Raw genomic sequence first — 25,540 nt, forward strand, 5'->3', positions numbered from 1 at the left:
CAAAGGTAAGTTTCATGATTCTCCTGAGTCTCTGAAAGTTACCATGGAGCTGATCGTGTACAGGTTCATCTTTGTCTTGGAACATAACAAATGGAAAAAAGTTTGGCAGTCAAAAACTGTTGATTGAAAGACTGTTGGGTGGTTCCCTGGGCATCAAGCTCACCCAAATCCTTCCAAGAGGATCATCATCACTATCCAGTACCCAAATGTGGCATAGCATCCGTTCCTGGAAAATAACAGCATTCAGCTTTACTCTAATGGAAGCGACTCTCGAAACTTCCAACGTTCAGCCATTCTTCAGGAAGGCAGCTTCCGGAATTGCCTGTCTACACAGAGCTGGGCATTTTGCCTCCAGGTCACTCAAGTCCAAAAGTACTGGTCTCTTCAACTGCTGTCAAGAGTTTTTCATAAAGCATGGAGAAGGATGGGTATGGAGGGAGATCCAGACGGTTAAAACAAGTGTGAGCTCTGCAAACAGAAGAAGCAGTACAGAGTTCAGAATGCTTTGAGTGAAATGAGATCCTTTCTTCTGGTGTCTGTGCATGCTTGACTTTCATATTCAAATTGGTTTGTTGCCAATTTTCACACTCCTTTTGGAAACACTTTGAAAATGTTTTGACTTGAGCAATTCAGAACTGAATTCTTTTAAGGGAAATAATATCTTTAAAATTTTTTTCTTTACATTTTCACAATCATTTAAAATCTATATGACATATATATTACTATTTGTTTAGTTGTCTAAGAATTACAAAGACAAATTTGTATTTTTATTTCTCTTTTGATGTTAGGTTCCCCACACCCCACCACCATCCCCCCACGCCGCGCCCCCCCCCCCCCCCCCCCCGCCCCGCCCCGCCGTCCCGCTAAAAGTCATGAAGATAAGCTCTTGCAAAGTAATTTGTTTTCAGAGTTGGCATTTGCCTGAATGTTTCTTAAAAAGTCAATGGTTTTGCATTTTTTCATTTTGTTGGTCAGGGAAGAGCACTGAGTGTCTCTGAAGACCTCATGGCTTAGAGCTTTGGGAAATTCCCTGGCTGGACTTTCCTGTCGGAGTCAGTAGACCATTGTTACTTCTTTGACTCCTGTGCTATAATCTGATTTCTCCTAATTCATGATGCAAAATAATGGCCATTTAAATCATTATGTTACATTCTTTTTTAGAAATACCTCCCCTTTGGCCAAGATAGGAAAAAATATGCTTTCCTGTTATTTGCACCTGAATCACAATAAAAAAATACACAACCTCCAAATAGCACGTCTTATCGGGAAGCAAATCTGCACTTTTGACATGAAATAGGAAGCATTTTATTTGGAAGGTACAACAGTTTGTTTGCAGGAGCTAAACAACTTTGCTTTTAAAAACTGCTCCTGAATTAATATGGAATTTTAGGAGCTGTGATCACTAACAGGCTGTTATTACAAAATCACATGGTTTTAACCTTTTATTCTTATAAATAACTTTAATATTTAAGAGATAAATATAGCTATACTCCTAGCTGCAGTGTAGTATTGTGGGAAGATCAGAGGTTTGCAGTTGGAGAAACTTGAGTTTGAATTTCAGCATTACCGACCGGCTGTGTGATTTGCAGTGAATTATTAAAAACCTGCCACTCAATTTCTCATTTATAAAATGAGAATCATATTATTTGTTTCAGAAGGATATGAGGATTAGATGAAATCACAGAAACACTATTATTTGTCTCAGAGGATATGAGAATTAAATGAAATCACAGAAACACACTTAATTCAATGCCTGGCTCACAGTGTTTGACCAATTAATAAGAGGTGCATTTTTAGGTACATTTCATTACCATCAAAAACATTTACTCTAATTGCCTTCATTAAATTGCCAAAGGATAATCATGACTCATGGAAACTGAGATAACAAAGAGATAATAAATAAAGCAGGTGTGTGGCCACATAGCTTATTAAAAACATTAACACAAAGGGCACTGTCATATTAGAAAAATCAGGTCTTCCTCAGCTTACAATCAGGCTATATACTGATAAACCCCTCATAAACTGAAAATATCATAAGCCATATCATAGGTATAGTTAGTGATATACCTAACTAACTGAACATCACAGCTTAGCCTAGACTACCTTGTACATGCTCAGAACACTTACATTGGCCTACAGTTGGGCAACTTCATTTAACCCAAAGCCTTTTCTATAATAAAGAGTTGAATATCTCATGTAATTTATTGAGTTACAGAATGTTTGTATGGGTATGGAATGGTTGTATGTGTACCGTTTTTTGTTTTTTTTTTTTTAACCCTGGTGATCACGTGGCTGACTAGGAGCTGAGGCTCACTGATGCTGTCCAGCATCATGCAGAAGTATAGCACTGAATATTGTTAGCCTAGGAAAAGATCATGACTTTTGAAAACTAAAAATTCGATTTCTGCTGAAAGTGTATCACTTTTGTGTGTGCGCGCTCAGTCATGTCCCGCTATTCGTGACCCTATCGACTGTAGCTCGCCAGGAAATCTTCCTGACCCAGGGACTGAACCCACGACCCCTGCGTTGGCAGGCAGGTTCTTCACCACTGAGCCACCAGAAAAGTCTCATATCATTTTCAAACCACTATAAAGTCAAAAACTTCTAAGTCAGACCTTCCTGGGTCTGGGACTGTCTGTACCAATTTTAGGACACAGAAATAGAACTGGCTCAGAGTTTACCAGTTCTTGATATTACAAACTCTAGAATATATTGGGGGAAAATCATTTAATCAATCTTTGCAATCAAATACTTTTTCATAAACTATTTCAAAATTGCATTTAACATAGTACATATTACACCTCCTTACATCAGAGCCTTAACTTGGGTCTCAAGAAGAACATTTTACTTTTTTTAAAGAAACTGAACTAGTGTAGTGAAAGTGTTAGAAATGGTTTAAATATCTATCTTGTGTAAAACACTGGTATAAAAATACTAACTGAAAACTTTAAATCTGTTATAGGGAAAGGGGAGGAAGAAGCAAAGAAATGAAGTCCAGTTTGAATATAATTATCATCCAGGCTTTGTGCGTGAGAACCACAACATTCATTATACCATTAGACTAAAGACAGTACTTCTTTTAGATGAAATTTAAACATTTTCACTTCACTGGCTACCAACAAGGCTGAGACTCTTTCCCCAAGTCAGCTTATTTGTAACATTTCCCGTTTCGTGATCTACATGTTCATCTACTTTGCCCATTTATTTTTTCTTCAAAAATTTTTATTTTGATAAACACACATCATATCACATTGATAACCACTGTCAAGTACACAGTTCTGTAGCATTAAGTACATTCACACTGTTCTGCCACCATCACCATTATCCATCTCTAGAAATTTTTTCCCTTTCCAAACTGAAAATCTGTACCCATTGAACACCAACTCCCATTTTCTTCCACCCCAATGGAAGCAACCACCAATCTATTTCCTGTCTCTATGAATTTGACTACTCTAAGTACCTCATATAAGTGGAATCATACAATATTCATCCCCTGTGATTGGCTTATTTCACTTAGCATTTTCCAGGTCCATGTTATAGCATAAGTTGCAATTTCCTTTTTTCCCCAGCTGAATAATATTCCATTGTTTGTATATACTATGTTTGGTTAATCCATTCAACCATTGACTGACACTTGGGTTATTTTTACATTTTGACTATTGTAAAAAAGTATTGCAATGAACATGGGTTCCAATTTTTCTATATCCTCTCCAACACTTGTTATTTTTTTTAATAACAGTTATGAGTGTGAAATAAATTTATCATATAAAGTTTTAGGATTTCTTATTGACTTGTAAGAAATACTTCAAAATAAAGAGATTTACTCTTGTATTATCTCTCACTAAATTGCCATACATCCGCTGGATCATGGAAAAAGGAAGAGAGTTCCAGAAAAACATCTATTTCTGCTTTATTGACTATGCCAAAGCCTTTGACTATGTGAATCACAATAAACTCTGGAAAATTCTGAAAGAGATGGGAATACCAGACCACCTGACCTGCCTCTTGAGAAACCTATATGCAGGTCAGGAAGCAACAGTTAGAACTGGACATGGAACAACAGACAGGTTCCAAATAGGAAAAGGAGTACATCAAGGCTGTAATGTTGTCACCCTGCTTATTTAACTTATATGCAGAGTACATCATGAGAAACGCTGGGCTGGAAGAAGCACAAGCTGGAATCAAGATTGCCAGGAGAAATATCAATAACCTCAGATATGCAGATGATACCACCTTTACGGCACAAAGTGAAGAGGAACTAAAAAGCCTCTTGATGAAAGTGAAAGAGCAGAGTGAAAAAGTTGGCTTAAAGCTCAACATTCAGAAAACGAAGATCATGGCATCTGGTCCCATCACTTCATGGGAAATAGATGGGGAATCAGTGGAAACAGTGTCAGACTTTATATTTCTGAGCTCCAAAATTACTGCAGATGGTGATTGCAGCCATGAAATTAAAAGACACTTACTCCTTGGAAGAAAAGTTATGACCAACCTAGATAGTATATTGAAAAGCAGAGATATTACTTCACCAACAAAGGTCCATGTAGTCAAGGCTATGGTTTTTCCAGTGTTCATGTATGGATGTGAGAGTTGGACTGTGAAGAAAGCTGAGTGCCGAAGAATTGATGCTTTTGAACTGTGGTGCTGGAGAAGACTTTTGAGAGTCCCTTGGACTGCAAGGAGATCCAACCAGTCCATTCTGAAGGAGATCAGTCCTGGGTGTTCATTGGAAGGACTGATGTTGAAGCTGAAACTCCAATACTATGGCCACCTCATGCGAAGAGTTGACTCATTGGAAAAGACCCTGATGTTGAGAGGGGTAGGCAGCAGGAGGAGAAGGGGACGACAGAGGATGAGACGGCTGGATGGCATCACCAGCTCGATGGACATGAGTTTGGGTGAACTCCAGGAGTTGGTGATGGACAGGGAGGTCTGGTGTGCTGCAATTCATGGGGTTGCAAAGACTTGGACACGACTGAGTGACTGAACTGAACTGAACTGAATCTCTTCTAGCCTGTTCACCTTTTTATTGAGTTGGCCAAAAGGTTTTGTCAGCGTTTTCTGTAACATCACATGGAAATATTAGAATGAACTTTTTGGCCAACCCAGTGTTTAGTTATGCATTTTATTTATACAGCAATATTAACCTGATTACCTGCTATCCATTTTTAATATATTGTCTTTCTTCAGCATGGTGCTGTGATAAGAAATGTTGAAAAGATAATCTCTAATGCTTACACCTACCAGAAGTTGTTCCCTGTCTTTTTTTGCTTTTGGTAGTGCTAGTGTACCAAAGAGTATGATAGATCAACTTTTGGGACAACTCTTAAAAGAGTAACTCATTTTATATAGGTGTAGTCTCAAATAGATATGTGTGAATTCATTTTTGTGAACTGAATCATATTGGGGAAACTAGGAAATAAAATAATTCAAGTAAACCCTTTCTCTAGTTAAGCAATAATCCCTGAAGTGAAAGTGTTAGTTGCTCAGTCATGCCCAACTCTGTGATCCTATGGACAGTAGTCCATGCAATTCTCCAGGCCAGAATACAGGAGTGGGTAGCCATTCCCTTCTCCAGGGGATCTTGCTGACCTAGGGATTGAACCTGGGTCGCCTACATTGCAGACAGGCTATTTATAGTCTGAGCCATTCAGTTAAGTTTAGTTCAGTCGCTCAGTCATGTCTGACTCTTTGTGATCTCATGAATCACAGCATGCCAGGCCTGCCTGTCCATCACCAACTCCCGGAGCTCACTCAAACTCATGTCCATCGAGTCAGTTTTGCTATCCAGCCATCTCATCCTCTGTCGTCCCCTTCTCCTCCTGCCCCCAATCCCTCCAAGCATCAGGGTCTTTTCCAATGAATCACTCTTCGCATGAGGTGGCCAAAGTATTGGAGTTTCAGCTTCAGCATCAGTCCTTCCAATGAACACCCAGGACTGACCTCCTTTAGAATGGACTGGTTGGATCTCCTTGCACTCCAAGGAACCCTCAAGAGTCTTCTCCAACACCACAGTTCAAAAGCATCAATTCTTCGGCACTCAGCTTTCTTCACAGTCCAACTCTCACATCCATACATGAACACTGGAAAAACCTTTGGCAAAGTAATATCTCTGCTTTTCAATATACTATCTAGGTTGGTCATAACTCCTTCCAAGGAGTAAGCGTCTTTTAATTTCATGGCTGTAATCACCATCTGCAGTGATTTTGGAGCTCAGAAAAATAAAGTCTGACACTGTTCCCACTGTTTTCCCATCTATTTCCCATGAAGTGATGGGACCAGATGCCATGATCTTCATTTTCTGAATGTTGAGCTTTAAGCCAACTTTTTCACCCTGCTCTTTCACTTTCATCAAGAGGCTTTTTAGTTCCTCTTCACTTTCTGCCATAAAGGTGGTGTCATCTGCATATCTGAGGTTATTGATATTTCTCCTGGCAATCTTGATTTCAGTTTGTGCCTCTTCCAGCCCAGCGTTTCTCATGATGTACTCTGCATATAAGTTAAATAAGCAGGGTGACAACATTACAGCCTTGATGTACTCCTTTTCCTATTTGGAACCAGTCTCTTGTTCCGTGTCTGAGCCATTAGGGAAGCCCAATTATTACTAATTATGGTGTCTTAGGACAGGAGAGGACTGTAGGTGTAGTATGTCTATCACATGCCTGTTAAGCCTGTTTCTTCCCTCTTGATAACCAAATAATTTCTCTTAACTAAAGGTTAATTTTACCTCATCAAGAATTAACAAAATAATCAAATACATGAGGATGACAATTCATAAACAGTAATGTTTGAATCCTCCAATTAACTTCGTATGCATACTTGGATTGAATGATGAATTTTAATTCACTGTGGTCTTGTGGTATGAAGAATTCTAAGATGATCTGCCATGACCCATGCCTTTGTATAATCCCGATCTTTTAAGTATGACAGGGGACCTGTAATTTGTAACCAATAGAATATGGCAAGGGTGAAGATATATTGAAGATACAATTAAGTCTCACATCAGTTGATTTTAAGTTAATTAACAGGGTGATGATCCTGAACTTGGGCCTGACCTAATTAGGTGAGACTTTTAAAAGAGCATCTAGAAATCAGAGTCTCACTGTTGCTGGATTTGAAGAGGTAGACTGCCATGAATTCTGTAGATGCAAGGAATAAACTCTACCAACAACCTAAGGGAGTTTGGAAGCACGTCCTTCCCTAGTTGAGCTTCCAGATGAGAATGCAATCCAGCTGACATTTTGACATCAGCTTTCAGATGCTGAGCAGAAGACCTGGCTCAATTGTGCTCGGACTCCTGATTACAGAAACAGTGACATAGTAACCATGTTGTTTTAAGCTGCTAAATTGGTGGTAATTGGTGATGCAGCTTTGGAAAACTGCTACAGGTCTCAGTGTAGTAGCCTAGCCTAAGAAGAGGTATTTAAGTGTAATAAGTGTAATATAGTAGCATCACCCCTATCAAGGGCAGTGGTGCGAAGCTGGGAGTCAACAGCAGTCCTTTCATCCTCCCAGGTTTCTGAGCAAGAAACAGGAACTCTGAATGTCTCTGCTGTTCAGTAACTTATTCAGTAAATCCATAAGCCTGGATACTCATATTTTTTATTCAGTTCTCAACACAAAAGGAAGGACTGGACAACTTTTTTGATCCTCTTCAGTCACAAGACATAATCACCATCATTGATCCTTCATCTAAAGCTATCATGGATTCCTAAATTGCACCTGGTTGCACAATATATAGTTACCATAACAGAACTTCCCTTCTGAATAAACTGAACAGCTCCTATGGGAAATGTTTCATGAGGATGGAGAAAGTATGTATTGTTGAGGGGGAAACTGTAGAAAGATTAAATGGTTCCCCCAAAGTCAAATCAAGAATAGACCACAACCTTGGGTTCCTAGGGGAAGTCCAACATTAAACTGAAAGCAGGGAAAGTAATGCTTTGGTTTTTACAGTTTTGGAAGCCTGAGTGTTCATTTCATCCTACTTCATGATTTTAAACTGCTGGTCCTCAACACCTTACCAGATTACACACATTTTGAGGACAGAAATTAGAAAAATAAAGCTTCAAATATTTTTTTAAATGAATGACTCAGTCAAAACATACAGGAGCTTCAGGGAAAATGGTCCAGATTTGGTCAGTTCAGAAAAGTCTGGGAGATACCAGGGGATTTTTCGGGTGCTCTAACCAACAAGTTCTATCTCAGGCTCACCACAAAGCAGAGATATTCAGACAGATATAGGGGGAATTCACCAGAATCATCCAAGAAACTTGTTTACAATGGAGATTTTAGGTGCACCCTCTGAAATTCTACTTTAGAAGATCTGGGGTGGGCCTAGGGATCTGCTTTTTAACTATCACTCTAAATGAGTCTGACGCAGGTAGGCTCCACTATTGGAGAGACATCAATTACATTAGAAATAAGATATCTATATTGGCTATTCTCAGCAGAGTTTTCTGTGCTTGCAAAAATTTCAAAACTCCTTATAAACAAGACAGCATTGCTAATAAGGAAATTGAGGAATCATGTGGTTAAATAAATTGCCCAATATTTACCATCAACTTGCTGTGTGAGCCAAGAACAGGGGGAAAAAAAAGGAAAACAAAACACAATCCTCTGAGGCTTCTCACAACCCCTCTCCCACCCCATTCCATGTCCTAAGAAAACTCTAGCAGAAAATAACAGAAGGGCCCTTGGACTATGTTGATATTGGCAGCAAAAGCACATCCAGTTATTCAGTCTCAATAAAAGAACATTTTTCAAATCTTTCAAAGCCAGCCACACTAAGGCTATAATGAGTTTACCTCATTTTACTCTATGCAGCCAGAACCACTCAAGGAGGGCAGGTCTGAACTAGTCTTTGGGAAATCATGCTGGCATTAATATAAAGAAGATTTAAAAGCCCTCCAAACATCTGGTCTGACTTAATAGATCTCTTGGTGCTTTCTGGATTCTTTAAATGTTAACCAGGAGGTCATATGCTTAACCCTCTTTTCTTTCCTATAGATACAGACAAGTCAATTATCCAAATCCAATGAGCCCAAAGAATCACAATTATATCTGGTTTCATAGATTGATTAATTGATCAATGTGTTTCTGTATGTGTATGCATTTATAAATTGATTCTCCCAGAAGTGACTTTTGGAAACTTATAAGGACTCAAAATATGAGGCAAAGAAGAAATCAGAATCAAGATTCTAAACAGAGAATGAGAAAACCATGGGCTTCATTTTATCTAGTAGATATAGCCCTAGAAATAAAATGTATATAAATCTAATAAATCCTTTTTATTTGCATTATCATTTAGAATGTGCTTTGTCAGTACTCTCTTTTCAATTGGCAGTGGTGCCTAATCCTTCTGATTTGTTTCCCTACTCCTATTTCAACCTTTTCATCAAGTAATTAATAAATCAAAAACAAACACTTAAAAGCATTCTGGAAAATCCCTAAAGGATATTAGAATATAACACTTTAATGTCATGATTTCTGTGGAAATAAGGAGCACTCCTGACCAAGTTTACTTGTCAAGCTCAAATTCTCCCCATCTGAGCCTGGCTTCCCCACAAGGGAATCAGGTGTTCAGGCAGTCTTGCTGGCAGGGCAGCCCGGATGAAGGGGCAGAGTCGGCCAGGAGCTGGGCTGTGAGGTGGGTAAAGAGGGGCTCTCTTCTTAGGCTCTCCAGGGACCCCGCACCTTCAGACTCTCTTTGATTATGTACCCCCTTGAAGGCCCCATATTTGAAAGCTTGGCATTCCTATACAAAGTGCCCTGATGAATAAAAATTAATTTTTCAATTTACATTTCATTTATTTCTTAATTCATTGAACAAACAAGTTCTGAGGTCATACTGCATGCCAGACGTTGAGCTGTCCCTTTGTATATGAGGATGAATAGTCTGGTCTCTGCCTACAAGATGTTTATACTCTGACAATAAAATGTGCAGGCAGACGGAACCTGCCAAAGGTTACGCAGTCTGTGCTCTATACTAGGGGTCTGAAATGCAGCCTACCTTTGACTCTGCTCACCAACTCACAATCCCTAGCTCAGGGCTGCTTTTCTCCAGAAAACTATAAGAAGCCTCTGTCTACTCCAAAAAGATTCCTATGGGCTATTAGTGACCCTGCATACAACAAGTAACGAGTCTGCTCTGTGGAGTCAAGAAAGGCTTTAGAGAGGACACTATTTGTGCCAAGCCTTGAAGGATTTGAAGGTGTGTAGGGTTTTTCTGGTTCAACAACAAAGAGAAGGACGTTCCCAGCAGACTGCCCAGAAGCGAGAGGAAGCACTGCAGGAAACTTGAGAACTCAAGTGCGTGAGAGACAGGAGCCCAGACTGGATGTGAATGCAGAAACCTTTTCCATTCATTCCATGCATTAAAGGCAGCTAGTGAGTGGGTGTGGAGCATGAGATGGCAGAAGTGCTATTAAACAACAACAGGCAATAGAGGAAATGGAGAAGGATGAAGATGATGAATTTAGAGCTTGTAACTGGCATGAGAAATACACAGTTCCCAATCACACGGAGTGACCAATCAACTAAAGTAATTCAGTGATTGCTTTGTTAGCCTAAATTTATTAACACAAATAAAGCTATAACTTTTATCATGACTTTTATAAATATTCACAATTTCTCTTTTATCCCCACTAACATTTTCTTAGACCATGGGATTTAGGGCAGGAATTCTCACTAAGAGAAGTTCACAAGTATTTGTGCAATCCTGGTGGCACAGCACAACCCTGACTCTTACCAGGTGTTCAGTAAATGTGAAACAACGGAAAGGAATTGTATGGCATTTACTACACCCACTACCCGTGTGTGATACACCATTTGGCAATGATGTTGGTTATCTGTTCATTGAAATATCTGTTAGTCCCTTCTCTAGGTTTTAAAGTCCATGTTGACAAGAGATCAACTTTTTTCTCCCACAAGGTAATTAGTATCTAAAGGCTTATTAAAGGAATTAGACTACTAACTAATATCTTATTCTAAAGTCTTATTAGGTTGCCTGGGTTAAAATGAACTGGATCTATAAATACAGTGTAGAATGTTCCCACAGTGGGAATTTCTGCATGGGGAATAATCAGCAGCAGAAACTCTTCAAACTGTGCCTGGTAAGCAGGTCATGTCTCGCCTGTGGGTAGCCCTGGGAAAAGATTAAGAGTACATACTTTTCAAATGTAAGAATTTAAACCCAACAGAAGAAAACCCAGTAAGGAGTAGTTCCAATTGAGAACTCAAACAAAATACAAACATCCTGGCTGGATACAGCACATTTCTTAAATATCTAAAAATTGTAAAATGCCAGGTGAGCTCTGAAGGATAGGGATTAGTGACAACAGTCAAAACATCTGAATTAATTGAACGATGTGTTGCTGCTAAGTCACTTCAGTCGTGTCCGACTCTTTGTGACCCCATAGACGGCAGCCCACCAGGCTCCCCCATCCCTGAGATTCTCCAGGCAAGAACACTGGAGTGGGTTGTCATTTCCTTCTCCAATGCATGAAAGTGAAAAGTCAGAGTGAAGTTGCTCAGTCGTGTTCGACCCTCAGCAACCCCATGGACTGCAGCCTTCCAGGCTCCTCCGTCCATGGGATTTTCCAGGCCGGATTACTAGAGTGGGGTGCCATTGCCTTCTGAATAATGTGTTAGGCACCATTTTAAGCACTTTGCCCATTGTAAGTGATGGCAAAACTAGATAGCATATTAAAAAGCAAAGACGCCTATTATACAGAGCAAAGTAAGTCAGAAAGAAAAACACCAATACAGTATATTAACGCATATATATAGAATTAGAAAGATGGTAACGATGACCCTATATGAGAGACAGCAAAAGAGACACAGATGTAAAGAACAGACTGTTGGACTCGGTGGGAGAAGGCGAGGGTGGGATGATTTGAGAGAATAGCATTGAAACATGTATATCAGCATATGTGAAATAGATCGCCAGTCCAGATTCGATGCATGAAGCAGGGTACTCAGGGCTGGTGCACTGGGATGACCCTGAGGGATGGGATGGGGAGGAAGGTGGGAGGGAGGGTCAGGATGGGGAACACATGTACACCCATGGCTGATTCATGTGAATGTATGGCAAAAACCACCACAATATTGTAATTAGCCTCCAATTAAAATTTAAAAAAAAAAATACAAAAAAAAAAAAAAAAAAAGCTAAGACATCAGTTCGCTAACAAAGGTTTCATATAGTCAAAGCTATGGTTTTTTCCAGTAGTCATGTATGGATGTGAGAGCTGGACCATAAAGAAGGCTGAGTGCCAAAGAATTGATGCTTTTGAACTGTGGTACTAGAGAGAAGACTCTTGAGAGTCCCTTGGACTGCAAGGAGATCAAATCAGTCAGTTCTAAAGAAAATCAACCCTGAATACTTATTGGAGGGATTGATGCTGAAGCTGAAGCTCCAACACTTTGGCCACCTGATGCAAAAAGCTGAGTCATCAGAAAAGACCCTGATGTTGGAAAAGACTGAAGGCAGAAGGAGAAGAGAGCAGCCGAGGATGAGATGGTTAACGGCATCACTGACTCAATGGACATGAATTTGAGCAAACTCTGGGAGATAGTGAAGGACAGGGAAGCCTGGCATGCTGCAGTCCATGGGGTGGCAGAGAGTCAGACATGACTTAGCAACTGAAAAACAACAAAACATCTCACTTCATCTCCAGAACAACCTAGTAATGTAATTACTAGTGCCTATCCCAATTGTTTAGATGAGGGTATAAAGACATAAAAGTGATTTTGGCATATCTTGTCTGGAATGGTCCAGAGTCATATGTTAAACTTAAGAGCTTACCAAAAATATTATGTGCTATGGCTTAGCATGACAGGCAAAGCCACATTCAATTCAAATAAGCTCCTTGTTCTCACAGGGTTAGATCCTAGAGAGGGGAGATAGTCAATAGGTATACAATGACAGAACTGAAGTAAGTCCTATACAGTAAATAAGATAAGACAGAATGATAGGTACACTGGGAGCAGAAGCCTGGAGGGCCTTTCTGAGCACTGAGCTGAGTCCTTAGGGATGACAAAGCCAGTCACATGCAGAACGAGCAGAAAAGAGATGGGGCAGCAAGTTCTAGAGTCTTGAGGCAGAGTTAAGTTTGGTAAATTTGAGGAACAAGGAGGAGGCTGGTGGTTGCAGCAGGTGAGGGGAGAGTGTATGAGTGGAGGTTGGGGTAGTAGGCCAGACCAGGCCACTCCCCTGGTAGTCAGTCCTCAGCAACAGGTCTGGATTAATGACTAGAAGTCATTGATGGGTAAAAGTAGGGGAGGGAAGTGATATGGAGATTTCAGCTCACTTTGGTTGCTGAGCACAGAATGAACTACAGTATGTATATAACAGAAATAGTCATGTAGACAGCAGGCTATGGCAATAGCCTTGTGGAGAGGGGCTTGTGCGGTAGACTATGGTGGTGGAAAGAGATGAGCCCAAATTAGTTTTTGGTCTTGAAGCCACAGAGAAGGGGATGACCAATTCCTTATCAGCAGTAATGTTTGTCATTCACAAACACATAATTTATGATTTACAGCTGTTGTGACTTGAAAGACTCAGTTCTGTTGGAAGCAACAATGAAAACTATCAATACTTTTACTCCATTTAGGAACTACAAATTATTTCAATAATGTTTTACATTATTTACTGCTGTTCTTTTTTTAGATAAAGTATGCTTTATGAACATTTTATCCATTTCCCAAGGTAAAGACTAATCCAAAAGGTATAGCATATTTAAGCATCTTTAATAAAGTAATATTCCTAGTCATCATGGGTATATCTTTGTTAGCACATGCTGATTTAATGGCAGGATACAATAAAACCTTAAAATGTTATTATTAGAGAGCATGAATTGAGTAAGAAGGAAGAAAGGGAAAGGGTGGGAGATGGCCTTATATAAGAGATTAAACCATGGAGCAGACAGCTTTATTATAGGAGAGTCTTCTGCCAATTTCCTCTCAACCAAGGCCCCTCAGCTGACCAGCATGTGGTAGGGAGTTGGGAGACCAGGGAGGGATGCCTCAAGACAAGTACAAAAAAGAGGGGGCACCAAGGGATCTTTACAGTGTCTCTCTTGTTCTGAACTTTTTTTTAATTAAAGAGAGTGACATGAGCTCCTCACTTACTTTCCTATTTCCTAGTTTACAGTTCAATTTGGCAGTAGACGATGCTATCTGTACTAGAGGAGGAAGGGCTGAATTACTGATGACACTGTAAAGCAATATTTCATGACACTGAAAGATGTTCATGATTAGTGATATTTGATAAACAAAAAGCAGGTCATAAACAGTATATATGCTCTGATTGTATCTTGTTTTTAAATGTGTGTCATGTATGTGTATGTTGTGTACAAATGAGTAGAAGTATGTTTAGAGGTTATCTCTAAAAATATATCTTTATATATTTTATTATATATTACTATTCTTTAATTTTACTTTAATTTCTTTAATATTACTATATCTTTATATATCTCTAAAAATATATCTTTATATATTTTTATTATATATTACTATAATAATTATTAATTATAGAATATTAATGATATACTATAATATGTATTAATTTTATTATATATTTTATTATATATTACTATATATATATTTATATTATATACCCATCTTTTATTTTTAACTTCTTGGCATTTCTGTGAAACTTTTTCTTTACATGGGTCTTTCCTGGTGGCTCAAATGGTAAAGAATCTGCCTGCAATGCGGGAGACCCAGGTTCAATCCCTGGGTTGGGAAGATCCCTTGGAGAAAGGAATGGCTACCCCACTCCAGTATTCTTGCCTGGAGAATCCCATGGACAGGAGCCTGGCAGGCTACAGTCCATGGGATCACAAAGAGTCAGATATGACTGAATAACTAACACTTTTCAGTTTTCTTTACATAAGATTAAAAAGTGAAAAAATGTCTAGCAATACAGGGGTTAGGGAGTAAGAGGTACAAAGTTATGTAAAAAATAAGCTCTAAGGATATATTGTACAACATTAGGAATATAGCCAAAAATTTATAATAACAATAAATGGAGAATAATCTTTAAAATTGTGAACCACTATATTGTACACTTGTAACTTACATAATATTGCATTATCAAGTATATATCAATTAAAAACTTTTTTAATGAAAAATATTTATCTTTAAAAGTTATTTTATCTTTTAAAGTTCTATTCCACTGGAAAAGCTGTCTCCCTGAGACACTCATTTCATAATTAACTATTACTTTTTATTTTTTAATTTGGGTCAGCATTGTATTTATAATCATCTCCAGACACAACCATTTTCTAAAATGAGTGTTTCCCTCCTTTAGCAAAACCAAACACTCCCCCATTACGACAGCAGCTTTCCCACTGCCTACTGGGCAAGAGCCTCTGGGAAGAACATATAAAGTCTACACCACCCTGGGAGAGAGGATCTGACCTGCATTTTCCTGTGGGCATGTGAGCAGCCTGTTTTTCAGAATGTTTAAGAGAGCATTTGCCATAAAGTGAATTTACAGTCTCCGAAGAGTCGGACACGACTGAGCGACTGAGCGATTTAATTGAACCGAACTGAAGCCCATCAGAGCACAGGAGACAGGAAATCTACAGAAATGCAAAATATAGAGCTAACTACCAACCAGGAAGCAGGAAGTGCAGTAATGTGTTCAAGTTAGACACCTCCACAGAGACACCGGCCTGCCTCCATCATTATTTACCATCTGGTCTCTAGTTACTTTATTACCAAAAGATAGAAAAAGAGAGCCACGGATTCAACTTGTTCTGGCTTCAGAGACACCCCTATATACTTTAATACACTTTTCGGCCCACGTTGTGAGTAGCATTATTTACTGCTACTGCAATGAGGACTAGGAAGTCTGAGAAGAGAATGAGACTCATTTGCTTCCTTGAAAGGCAGAAAGGCCCTCAATCATTCATGTCTAGAATAAGATGCCCTCCCTTCTGCTGGGGCTGCCTGTCCTCATCCTTTACATCCACCTCCACTTCGACTTCTCCAGGGCCAGCCTCCCCTGCCTGACACAAGATGATGCCAGACTTCCTAGGGAATACACATTCTAAGGAAGAAGCATATCCATTCATTTTGTATCCAGTGTGTGCAATGTCACATTTTTAATGTTAGACATCATCTCACAAATAAGAAAAAGAAATACATGGGGGTTGAATAGCTTGGTACAGACCAGTTCTTTAGTTCTACAACTTAAACCTAGGAGGAAACAGCAGGAATGATGGTTTTAGTGTATCTGTGCTGATAGTAGGAAAAACTGGGCTCAGTCATATATACCATCTCTTTAGACCAGAGCCAATCTTACAGATCTCTTTGGCACTTAAGATGCCACATTTCATGATGACAGTTAACAGTGAAGAAATCACTTCTGATAAAACTGTATGGTCATGAGTTGAAGTTCTCCTTTTATGTATTTCTTCCAATGTACCACTTTTGTGAAGCAGATTTTAATAGTTTCAGCAGTATGGTGGCTCCCAGAAGAATCATAATAAAAGGTTTAAAAGAACAAAGAAAACATACTATCCTTAAGGACTTTCATGCACATTATTCTCACTCACTTGTCACAAATACTCCTTGAGCATGGCATTGTTCTTTCTACTCTTCAGAGATGGATCCAGGCTCTTAGGATCACATAACTAGTGTATCAAAGGGCTTAAATCTGCACTCATATCCCCTAACGAGGCTATGTAAGTTGATGAACTATGTAAGTTGATGAACTGGTGAAGTAGAATAGTCAAGTAGCTCTTTCCTCCCACTGGACTTAAAACATTAGAGCCTGTTACAGGCAAGGTATGAGAATGGTCTGCTTGCCTGATGTGCCTCATATCATCGTTATGTATGACTTTTACAATCTGGGTAGAACTGGAATCTAGAACCTAGAGTGTCAGGTCACAATGAAGAAAGGAAGAAACAACAATGCCTGTTACCCAACTGTATGTATGCAATGCTATGAAGAACCCCACCATTTATGATGAGTCAAGTATATGAACTTCCTGGAACTCCGGGGGAAGTAGACAAGTAAATATGGCCTGACCCCCAAGGTTCTTCAGCAAACTGTCAGTGCTACTTATTGATGAACTGAACCTAACAGACCACCCCTTCCCTGGCCATTTAAAGGTGGAGAAACAGGCTGAGAGATCAAGTGGTCTTTTCTGGTCCCAGAGTCAGCTGGTGGCAGAGGTGGGCAAGAAATCCCAACCTCCCAAGAACTCCAGGTCCTCTAACTTCCAGCCCTGCACTCTTTCCAATAAGCTGCAGCCTGACATATATTACAGATGATGATGGCAGAAGTCACAATGGCAGCCATCATCAGCTGGGCCAGGGTCAGCAGTAAATGTTTTATATGAATGACTTCATTTAATCTTCAGAATTACTGACCTACAATCTAGATGAGGAAACAGAGGTTCAGAAAGATTAAGCAACTTCTCGAAGACTGCACTGCAGGCAAGTAACAGAACTGGGCTAGAGCTTAGTCTCTGAAGCTAAAGTTTGTTGTTTACACCAAATTGCCTTTCTTTGCTCACCAGGTTTGGTGAAAATTTCAGTAATTAAATATGAACAGCTGATATGTCTTCCTACTATTACAGTTTATTCCATCTACTTTACAAAAGTAAATCTTTACAAAAACAGATTTCAAGAGAAAGAACACAATTCATCTGTCCTTTCGTGCCTCTTTAATGCATCCTTGAGTTTCTCAGAAAGGTGAAAGGCCCTACTCAGAGAGCGTAAGTCTGGTTTTGTGTTGCAAATGTGGTTTAAGCAAGAAAAGCCATGTTTTAGACATAGGGAAAATAAAATAAAATTCTTCTTTAAATAATGAAATTAAATCTTTTACATTTGGAACACCAAGTCAGCCAGCTAATACTTAGATGTTTACATGCAAGCACCTCTGTTCACAAACTGAGATGTACCCAAAGAGGTGGCTCAGGTCAGCCCTGAGTGAGCTCTATTCATTACTCTCTGTATGTGTATTTTCAGCACCACTTTTTTACATGTTTATGCTTAGAATGCTATTCTTAAAAACCAGTGCCTTACAACTGCTAAGAATTCAGTCTTCTTAATAAGTTTCTCAAAGTCATCTGTACAATTGTCTTGGTATCCCCAGGGGATGGTTCCAGAACTCCCTCAGAGATACCAAAATCCATGGATGCTCAAATATAAAATGGCATATTATTTGCATCTAACCTATGCATGTCTTCCTGTATACTTTAAATCATCTTGTGTTCAGTTGTGTATGACTCTTTGTGACTCCATGGACTGTAGCATGCCAGGCTCTTCTGTCCATGGAATTTTCCAGGCAAGAACACTAGGGTGGGTTGCCATTTCCTACTCCGAGGGATCTTCCCGACCCAGGGACTGAACCCATGTCTCTTGCATCTCCTGCACTGGCAGGTGGATTCCTTATCACTGAGCCATCCGGGAAGCAAGTCCTCTCTAGATTGCTTGAAAACCTAGTATAATGTAAACGCTAAGTAATGGTTTCCAGCATGTAGCAAATTCAACTTTTGTTTTCTGTAACTTTATGGAAACTTTTCAAAAAAATATATTTGACCTGTAGTTGTTGGGAATCTGTGGTTGGCTGAATTTGTAGATGCAGAACTCATGGATATAGATGGCTGACTGTACTTAAACTCAGGATAACATCATCGGGAACTTAATATCACTTGGGAAGATTTAACCTCCCCAGAAAGCAGTTTCATTATTAGTAAAATGAGAGGCAATCTGAAATCCTTTTTACTCAAAAATTCAATATATTACTGCTGATTGATAAAGGAGTTCTGAAACTAACTCTTCTCTCTTCCTCTTTATTTGCTCCCTGCTTTTCTTCTGCTTCAGTTCCAGTTTGCTCCATTCAACCCAGTTTTTAAATTCACAGATGCTGCCTTACTAGTCTTTTATATTTACTAGTAGCAGCAGAAAAGCAATTTTTTCCACTCAAGGAAATATATCATTTTATTATGAATGAGAGTACAATGCAGAGAGCATTCACAAGGTGGTAAGGCATGCATGATAGATAGAAGAGACATATTTACATGATTTAATTGTCCTTAGAAACCACAATGGTCATTTTTAGTGGAGGGATTCAAAATAGTTACCAATGATAAACTTAAAACTAGAGCTTCTGAAACATAAATTAGAACTACAAGTATGACAACATTGCTTCTCCTATCACTAACAAATGCTTTGGTTCTGTTGTGTTTTGTATTTTAAGGTATGTACATATGTACTTCAAGTATGATCGGGAATATCTTTCCATCATTTAGAAAGGTGATCCAAGATCAATTCATTCTAAAAGCTTTTTCTACTCTTCCAAACTTTCAACATAAAAACGGCAATAAGTCAACACACACTTAAGCTAAAGCTCCCCCCCAGAGCACTGTAGTGACAGTAAAGAAATGCTTTCTACTTTACCTGGGAAGAGCAGTGATTTTCCCCCATTTCTCCACACAGAATCTTCTTGGGCCATTACTGCCTCGGAGAGAAGCAAATCCTTCATAGGGAATGCTGGATGTGCCTGTAACAAACTATCAACCCAAGAAAACAGAAGGAGAAGGTGAAGCCAAGAGACCAATCTCTAGGAAAGAGGTCATTCATATACAGAGGTCCTGGGGAAGAGCAGCATGCTGCTCACTGGTGGTAAAGCTCAAAAGATAAAACCATAGAGACAGAATAACTATAATGTGAGAATTCTGACGGAGAGCTGGAGAATCCCAAGGAAGGACAGTGCATTATAAAGGGAAAGGGGATGTGGACGGTTTGTAGAAAATACAGCATCCTATACATCCTTTAACTTAGAAGCTTAAACCACGGATACTTTCCATTAGAGATTAATAAAGTGGACGTGTCAATTAACCTAAGTCTACTTAGCATCAGTCCCTGATCAATTTGAGGTGAATGAAAAACAAAAAGAATTTATAGGCCTGCAAATCTGAGACTCAGATCTGTAATCCAAAGGAGCTAAGATCCAGACTACTTGTAAGATATTGTCTGAGCAAACAAAAGGCTTCCTTATGTCTGATATTTCTTTAGCTGCAATCAATAAAGAATTTATCTGTATAACTATAACACCATAAGAAAATAATGAGTTAGTTTTCCCAGTATTCTTAAACTTCAATGTTATCTCAAATTTGTGGAAAGTTAGATGGAAGAAAAGAAGGGACTCTCTATCAAGGAACTGGATCATTTCTTGATAAATGAGACTGAAGATTATCTCTTTCTGTTGCCAGAGATGCTGGCCTGCAGAGTACTTGGAAGGCCTCTGGATGAAGGGATCAAACTGCCCTGAAGGTGAATGCTGTTCTGAGGACTCCTGGATGGCAGTCGGTACTTCCCAGCTCTAATGAGACGCTTGGATTAGTTAGAGATGTTCTGCACAGTGATGGAACCAAAGAACCATGCAATCAGAAGAGTCTGAAAACAGTGTACTCAGAATATGCAGATAAACATGGGATATATTTACTGAGTATACTTATCCATTATTAAAAATATGAAATTCCAACAATTAATGCATAAAAAGATTAACTAAAGGCATCTTACCTGTAACAACCTCAGTCGTTGTTCATTGTTGAATCTTTCCACTGCAGCCCAGAACCACCGAATTACAATGTGATTGTCATGATAGCCTATCAAACGAATCATGAAAGCTAGTATTACTTTGAGTTTTCTATCTTAAGTCACTATGACACTGGTATGTCAACAAAAGACTCCCAGACATAAATCATCATCTTGGATTCTTTAAAGGTTATTTACAAATTTAGACCAAGGAATAATACTGTTAATGTGATCACATGAGTGTCAAAAGTAAAACAAAACACTAAAGGGAACCAAGGAATCTGTTTCCATTTAGAAGTCACTAAATGAAACTAGCGGACAGAACAAGTGAGTTATCATTAACCACATCATTTTTGAAAAACATAGTTGCTGGTATTGGAAATGCTTGAACCTTTCATTCCTTCATTTAAGAAATAATTCTCTATAGGAGTCTGAGCAAACTTCAGGAGATAGTGAAAGACAGGGAAGCCTTGTGTGCTGCAGTCCACGAGGTCACAAAGATTTGGATACAACTGTGCGCTGAACAACAAACCACTATGCCAAGCACTGAACTACGTCTGAGGGTTGAGGGTACAATAGCAAAGAAAATAGACCCTCACAGGGCTTCTGGTAAAGAGAGAGACATAAATCAAATAATTAGACAAATAAACATATATTGCAAACTATTTTAAAACTATATATAATGTTCATATTTTAAAATCAAATTACTTTTTGTTAACAAAAAGGGAAAATAATTATACTACTTTCATTCCTTCAACGAGTAAATTTCAAATAATCATCAACCTAAATGTTACTTTTATTCCATACTGTAGTAGAGTTTAATAAAATGTCAATAGTATCATCCCACAGGAGGATTAAGGGAGTAGCAGTGGATTTCAAAAACTCAATGGAGAAAAATTAAGTTCAGAGGAAGGCTGACAAAGATCACGGCACAGTTAGTGATTCAGACCAACTGACTGACACATTCAGTGTGCAGAGAGAGCTACTCTAATTCTGAATCAGTAGCAGTTAGTCCTGAGGAGAAGGTGGGTAGAAACCATTTTCCTTTGAATTTTTTCTAACATGGGTTTTGAGGGGACTCTTGCCTTAAACTGTTTACCATTTGGTCAGTGATGCCCTTCGGAGAAGAAAGGGAACCAAATGAAGGGTAAATACAACTAGACTGGCCACGGAAATCCAGAGGCTCGTTGTCCTGCCTTTGGCAAAGATTAGCTATTTGTGCTGAGAAAAGAGTTTTGTCATCTATAATGTAAGTGCATTGGCTCTTTATAGCTTTAAAGTTTTCTGACCCTTTGAACTGGCCCTTTTATGCCCCTCCTTTGCTGTCTGTGCCAAAACCATTTAGAAAAGGCGGAAGAGTGAAAGTATCTCGTCGTATTCTCTACAAACAGCTGCCCTGTGAACATATGGCAAATGGCAGCAAAGCCGCCCCTTCATTCAGTGCCAACTAGCTGGGTTAGCAAACATGGCAACTGGGTATCTGGCCCTTTTCCTGCCCCTCCCTCCCCCCAGCACTCTCTTCCCAAGGATTTTATTTGATAAGATTGACAATAAGCAAAGAAATAGGTACTTGATTCATCATACACAGAGAATAAAAGTCTATCCTATGTAAACACAAAACTGGCTGATATGATTGAATGTTATTAGAATCTCCTGGGGGAGTGCATGGTGGGTAAAAGAACGAGCTAATAGTATTTATGGTAACACATAAGTTATGCAGCATGTTGGAGAAATTGTATTTTAGTGAATGAAACTGGTTTAGTTAAAGGTATAACAGCCAAGGCCTATGTGGATTATACAGAGGGCCAATTGGTAAAGACCTATCACAGCAACTGGACTTCAGAAATAGCAGCAATGGACACTGCAGTTTAATCCTGCCTTTCAGAGAAATGGGCAGGCAAAGCCAGCCCAGGGCAATAGTGATGGACTGGAAGAGCCAAGCAGAAGCCAAAATAAAAGCAACTGAGCCAATGTTAAGGTATATTTCTACTCCATAGTTGTAAGGTTTTTTTCCTTTAAATCTCTGTTTCAATTTACCGATAACTGGAGAACTGCTCAGCTCTAATTTTAGTCTGCTAAGTGATTAATTCAGTGACTTAAAGCTTGTATTCTTCACTCTCCAAGTTCATAATTACTGCTCTCCTCTTACATTCTAAGTTAAAAGACAAAAGCAAAACCCAACTGTCATTTTTCATGACTTTCTGAAGACAATAACACTACAATAAATTTCAGAAAATGTATTTGTTCTTTGCTTGAAAGTACTGAATAAAACTAACTCTGGGTTAGCATCAGGTCCCTTTCCAAGTGTATTGATTCAGCAATCAAATTAAAATGGCTTTAATGCCAACTGCTAATTGAAAACTTGTACTGATCTGTAGAAATGCCAGCCCCAAAGCTTCCTATCTGGTGGCATGTCCAGTTTTAAGCTGCTTCCCCAGTGGCTCAGCAGTAAAGAATCCACCTGCAATGCAGGAGATGGAGGAGATGTGGGTTTGATCCCTGGGTGGGAAAGATCCCCTGGAAGAGGGTATGGCAACCCACTCCAGTATTCTGGCCTGAGAAATCCCACGGACAGAGGAGCCTTATGGGCTACAAAGGGTAGGGTCACAAAGAGTCAAACATAATTGAAGACACTGGGCACGCATGCAGTTTTAAGCTAATCTTACAGCAGTTTCCTTTTTGGTTGAACCTAATGCTTGAATTCTAAAAGGGCTTGTTCAGTAAATTTGAAATCTGAGAACTATATCTTATTCTATTCATGAGTTTCAACTGTGAATTACAACTGGTAAGTAGTTCAAGTGAAATGTAGAAAAACTATGTTTGCTCATTAAGAAGTTAAGAGGGTGTGCCTCTTCAGGTTTGAGAATGAAGACAGAATAGGTGGAGTTTAACCAGTCGGATATTAGCTCCTTGATGCTTCACTAACAACACCATAAAACAATTAATTACTGTTCCTATGGTCACATTTCTTCACCAACAATTAAGACTTATGACATCCTCAAATGGTGCATAAACAGTCCTCCTTCCACTTGACAGATGAGACAGCTAGGGGAAGAAGGGCATGTACTTGCCCATGGTCTCAAAGGAGAGTGTGTCAGACCTATGATTAGAGTGCAAGTGCCTCTGCTTGTCCTGGATCCGGATCCACGTGCTGAACCACTTGCCTCCCTTTAGTCTGAAACTTAAAATCCAGCCATCAATAAGTCAAATTTCACCTCCTCTATATTCTGTGTTGTTTCTCCAATCACTTAGGTCTATTTCAGCTGTGCCTGCGATGACCAGTTCTAGTTCTCTTGCATCAAAAACAGATACCAGCCTGGCATCCACCACCTGTGGAATAAAAAGAATACAGGACATGGCTTAAGAACCTGAAGAAGCCTCAGCTACAATTACACTTCATCAAAACAGGAGGGCACAAGGAGTGTTGGGAATACATGGATGTATTCTGTGGAGGTACTTTGAAAACTGTAAAGTTCTCTACAAATATATTTTTAGTACAAGGTTGATGAAATTTTCAACAGAATTTTTGTTTTATAACTGGTCACTAGTGAATTCTTTTCTTTTTTTTTCCTCTTGGAGAAGATCTAGTGCTCCAGTCACTTTCATAGTTTATTTTTATTTTAGCTATAGGGGCTTTTTCACAAAAGAAGTCACATGAAATACTTGTAACAACTCATTCTGACCCTCAGATACTATCATTTCACATATCAGGCACGAGATTTGATTACCCACATCTAAGCATGAGTAAGATGCATGACTTAAATGTTATTAGTGGTCATTAAACTCTCAAATGCTATTTGAATTCAGGTCATTTTATTTCAATGATTTCTTGTAACAGGGCAATAAATTTTTGTGTATTCCTGAAACATATAGGAAAAATTATTTAAGTGTTTAAATTGAATTAGCAACAGTAAATACAACAAAAGAGAAATGAGAATATGACACACATATGAAGTAGAATGAGATGGACCAAGGTATAACTGGGGTCAGCCAAGAACCCCACTATAGCTGGTTGTCTTTACCTCATAGAAGCCACGCACTAAGCTCTCTGTCTGCTGCACGACACCCCTCTCAATCCTCCATTTCACCATCCTCTCAATGTACTCTTTCTTGTTCTTCTCTGTGACTGGGATGTTGGCACCCCCTGGTTTTAATTCTCGTTCCGTAATCTGCGATTAAAAAACAAAAAGGCTGACAATAAAGCAATATGTTTGATGATGTAAGACTACTGCTACCAATGAGCTGGAATCAGCCCCTACCTGTCCCAGCCCTGGGAACATCTTCCAAGCTGGAGGTCAGCACCAGCACAGAGTTGGGCGTACAGTGGTGCTCAGGGAAAATGGGCAATGAGTTGATGCCTGAGCACCTTTGTGGCTAAATATATATGTGCCACAAGTGCTCCAGGTTAAGCTTTAAATCCATAAATAAATCTTCTAAATGAAAATGAAGAGGTTTCAAATTCTGTGACACTGCTATTTGAATGTCTGACAAGACATTATCACAAATTTCTTTAGGATTCAGAATCAACTACATATAGAAAGCAAATATTTAGGTAAAGGTTTACCTTAAGGAAGCAGAAATACATTCAAGCAAATGTTAACTTGAGACCTACTTTCAAAATATGAAATTCAGGAGACCAGCCAGGTATTAATGTCTAACTAAGAATATTACTTATGAACCAGTATACAATTTCTGAAAGAAATCTTTTAACCAACTCTTTTATCAATTAAAAAAAAAGAAGTGTTTTCAAGCCTTCACCAAAATAGTGTTTACTTTCCCCTAGCTTCAAAACAATCCATTTTAGTTCTTAACCATGAATGAGAGTTAAGTACAAGTGCTAATTGAATATTTTAATATTCAACTCTGAGGTAGCATGGATTTTTAACAACTATATTTTATATCAGGTACATTCTAATATCTTATGAGGATATTTTAGTTGGAAATAAAAAGAAGATTGCTTACAACACACAAATAGTTATCA

General features: G+C 38.9%; 1 protein-coding gene across 1 annotated transcript in view; it reads right to left on the bottom strand.

Moving 5' to 3' along the window:
* Nucleotides 1-356: 356 nt before the first annotated feature.
* Nucleotides 357-25,540, bottom strand: part of HECW2 (HECT, C2 and WW domain containing E3 ubiquitin protein ligase 2) — a 248,404-nt gene continuing 223,220 nt past the window's right edge. Inside the window, exons 24-28 of the mRNA XM_052663718.1 lie at nt 24,582-24,728; nt 23,775-23,889; nt 20,545-20,630; nt 19,420-19,532; nt 357-468 (exon numbers count right to left, since the gene is read on the bottom strand). Coding sequence (XP_052519678.1) covers nt 357-468; nt 19,420-19,532; nt 20,545-20,630; nt 23,775-23,889; nt 24,582-24,728 — 573 coding nt within the window. The remainder of the gene's footprint in view (nt 469-19,419; nt 19,533-20,544; nt 20,631-23,774; nt 23,890-24,581; nt 24,729-25,540) is intronic.

The sequence above is a fragment of the Budorcas taxicolor genome, chromosome 2 (assembly GCF_023091745.1).
Source record: "Budorcas taxicolor isolate Tak-1 chromosome 2, Takin1.1, whole genome shotgun sequence".
Lineage (NCBI taxonomy): Eukaryota > Metazoa > Chordata > Mammalia > Artiodactyla > Bovidae > Budorcas > Budorcas taxicolor.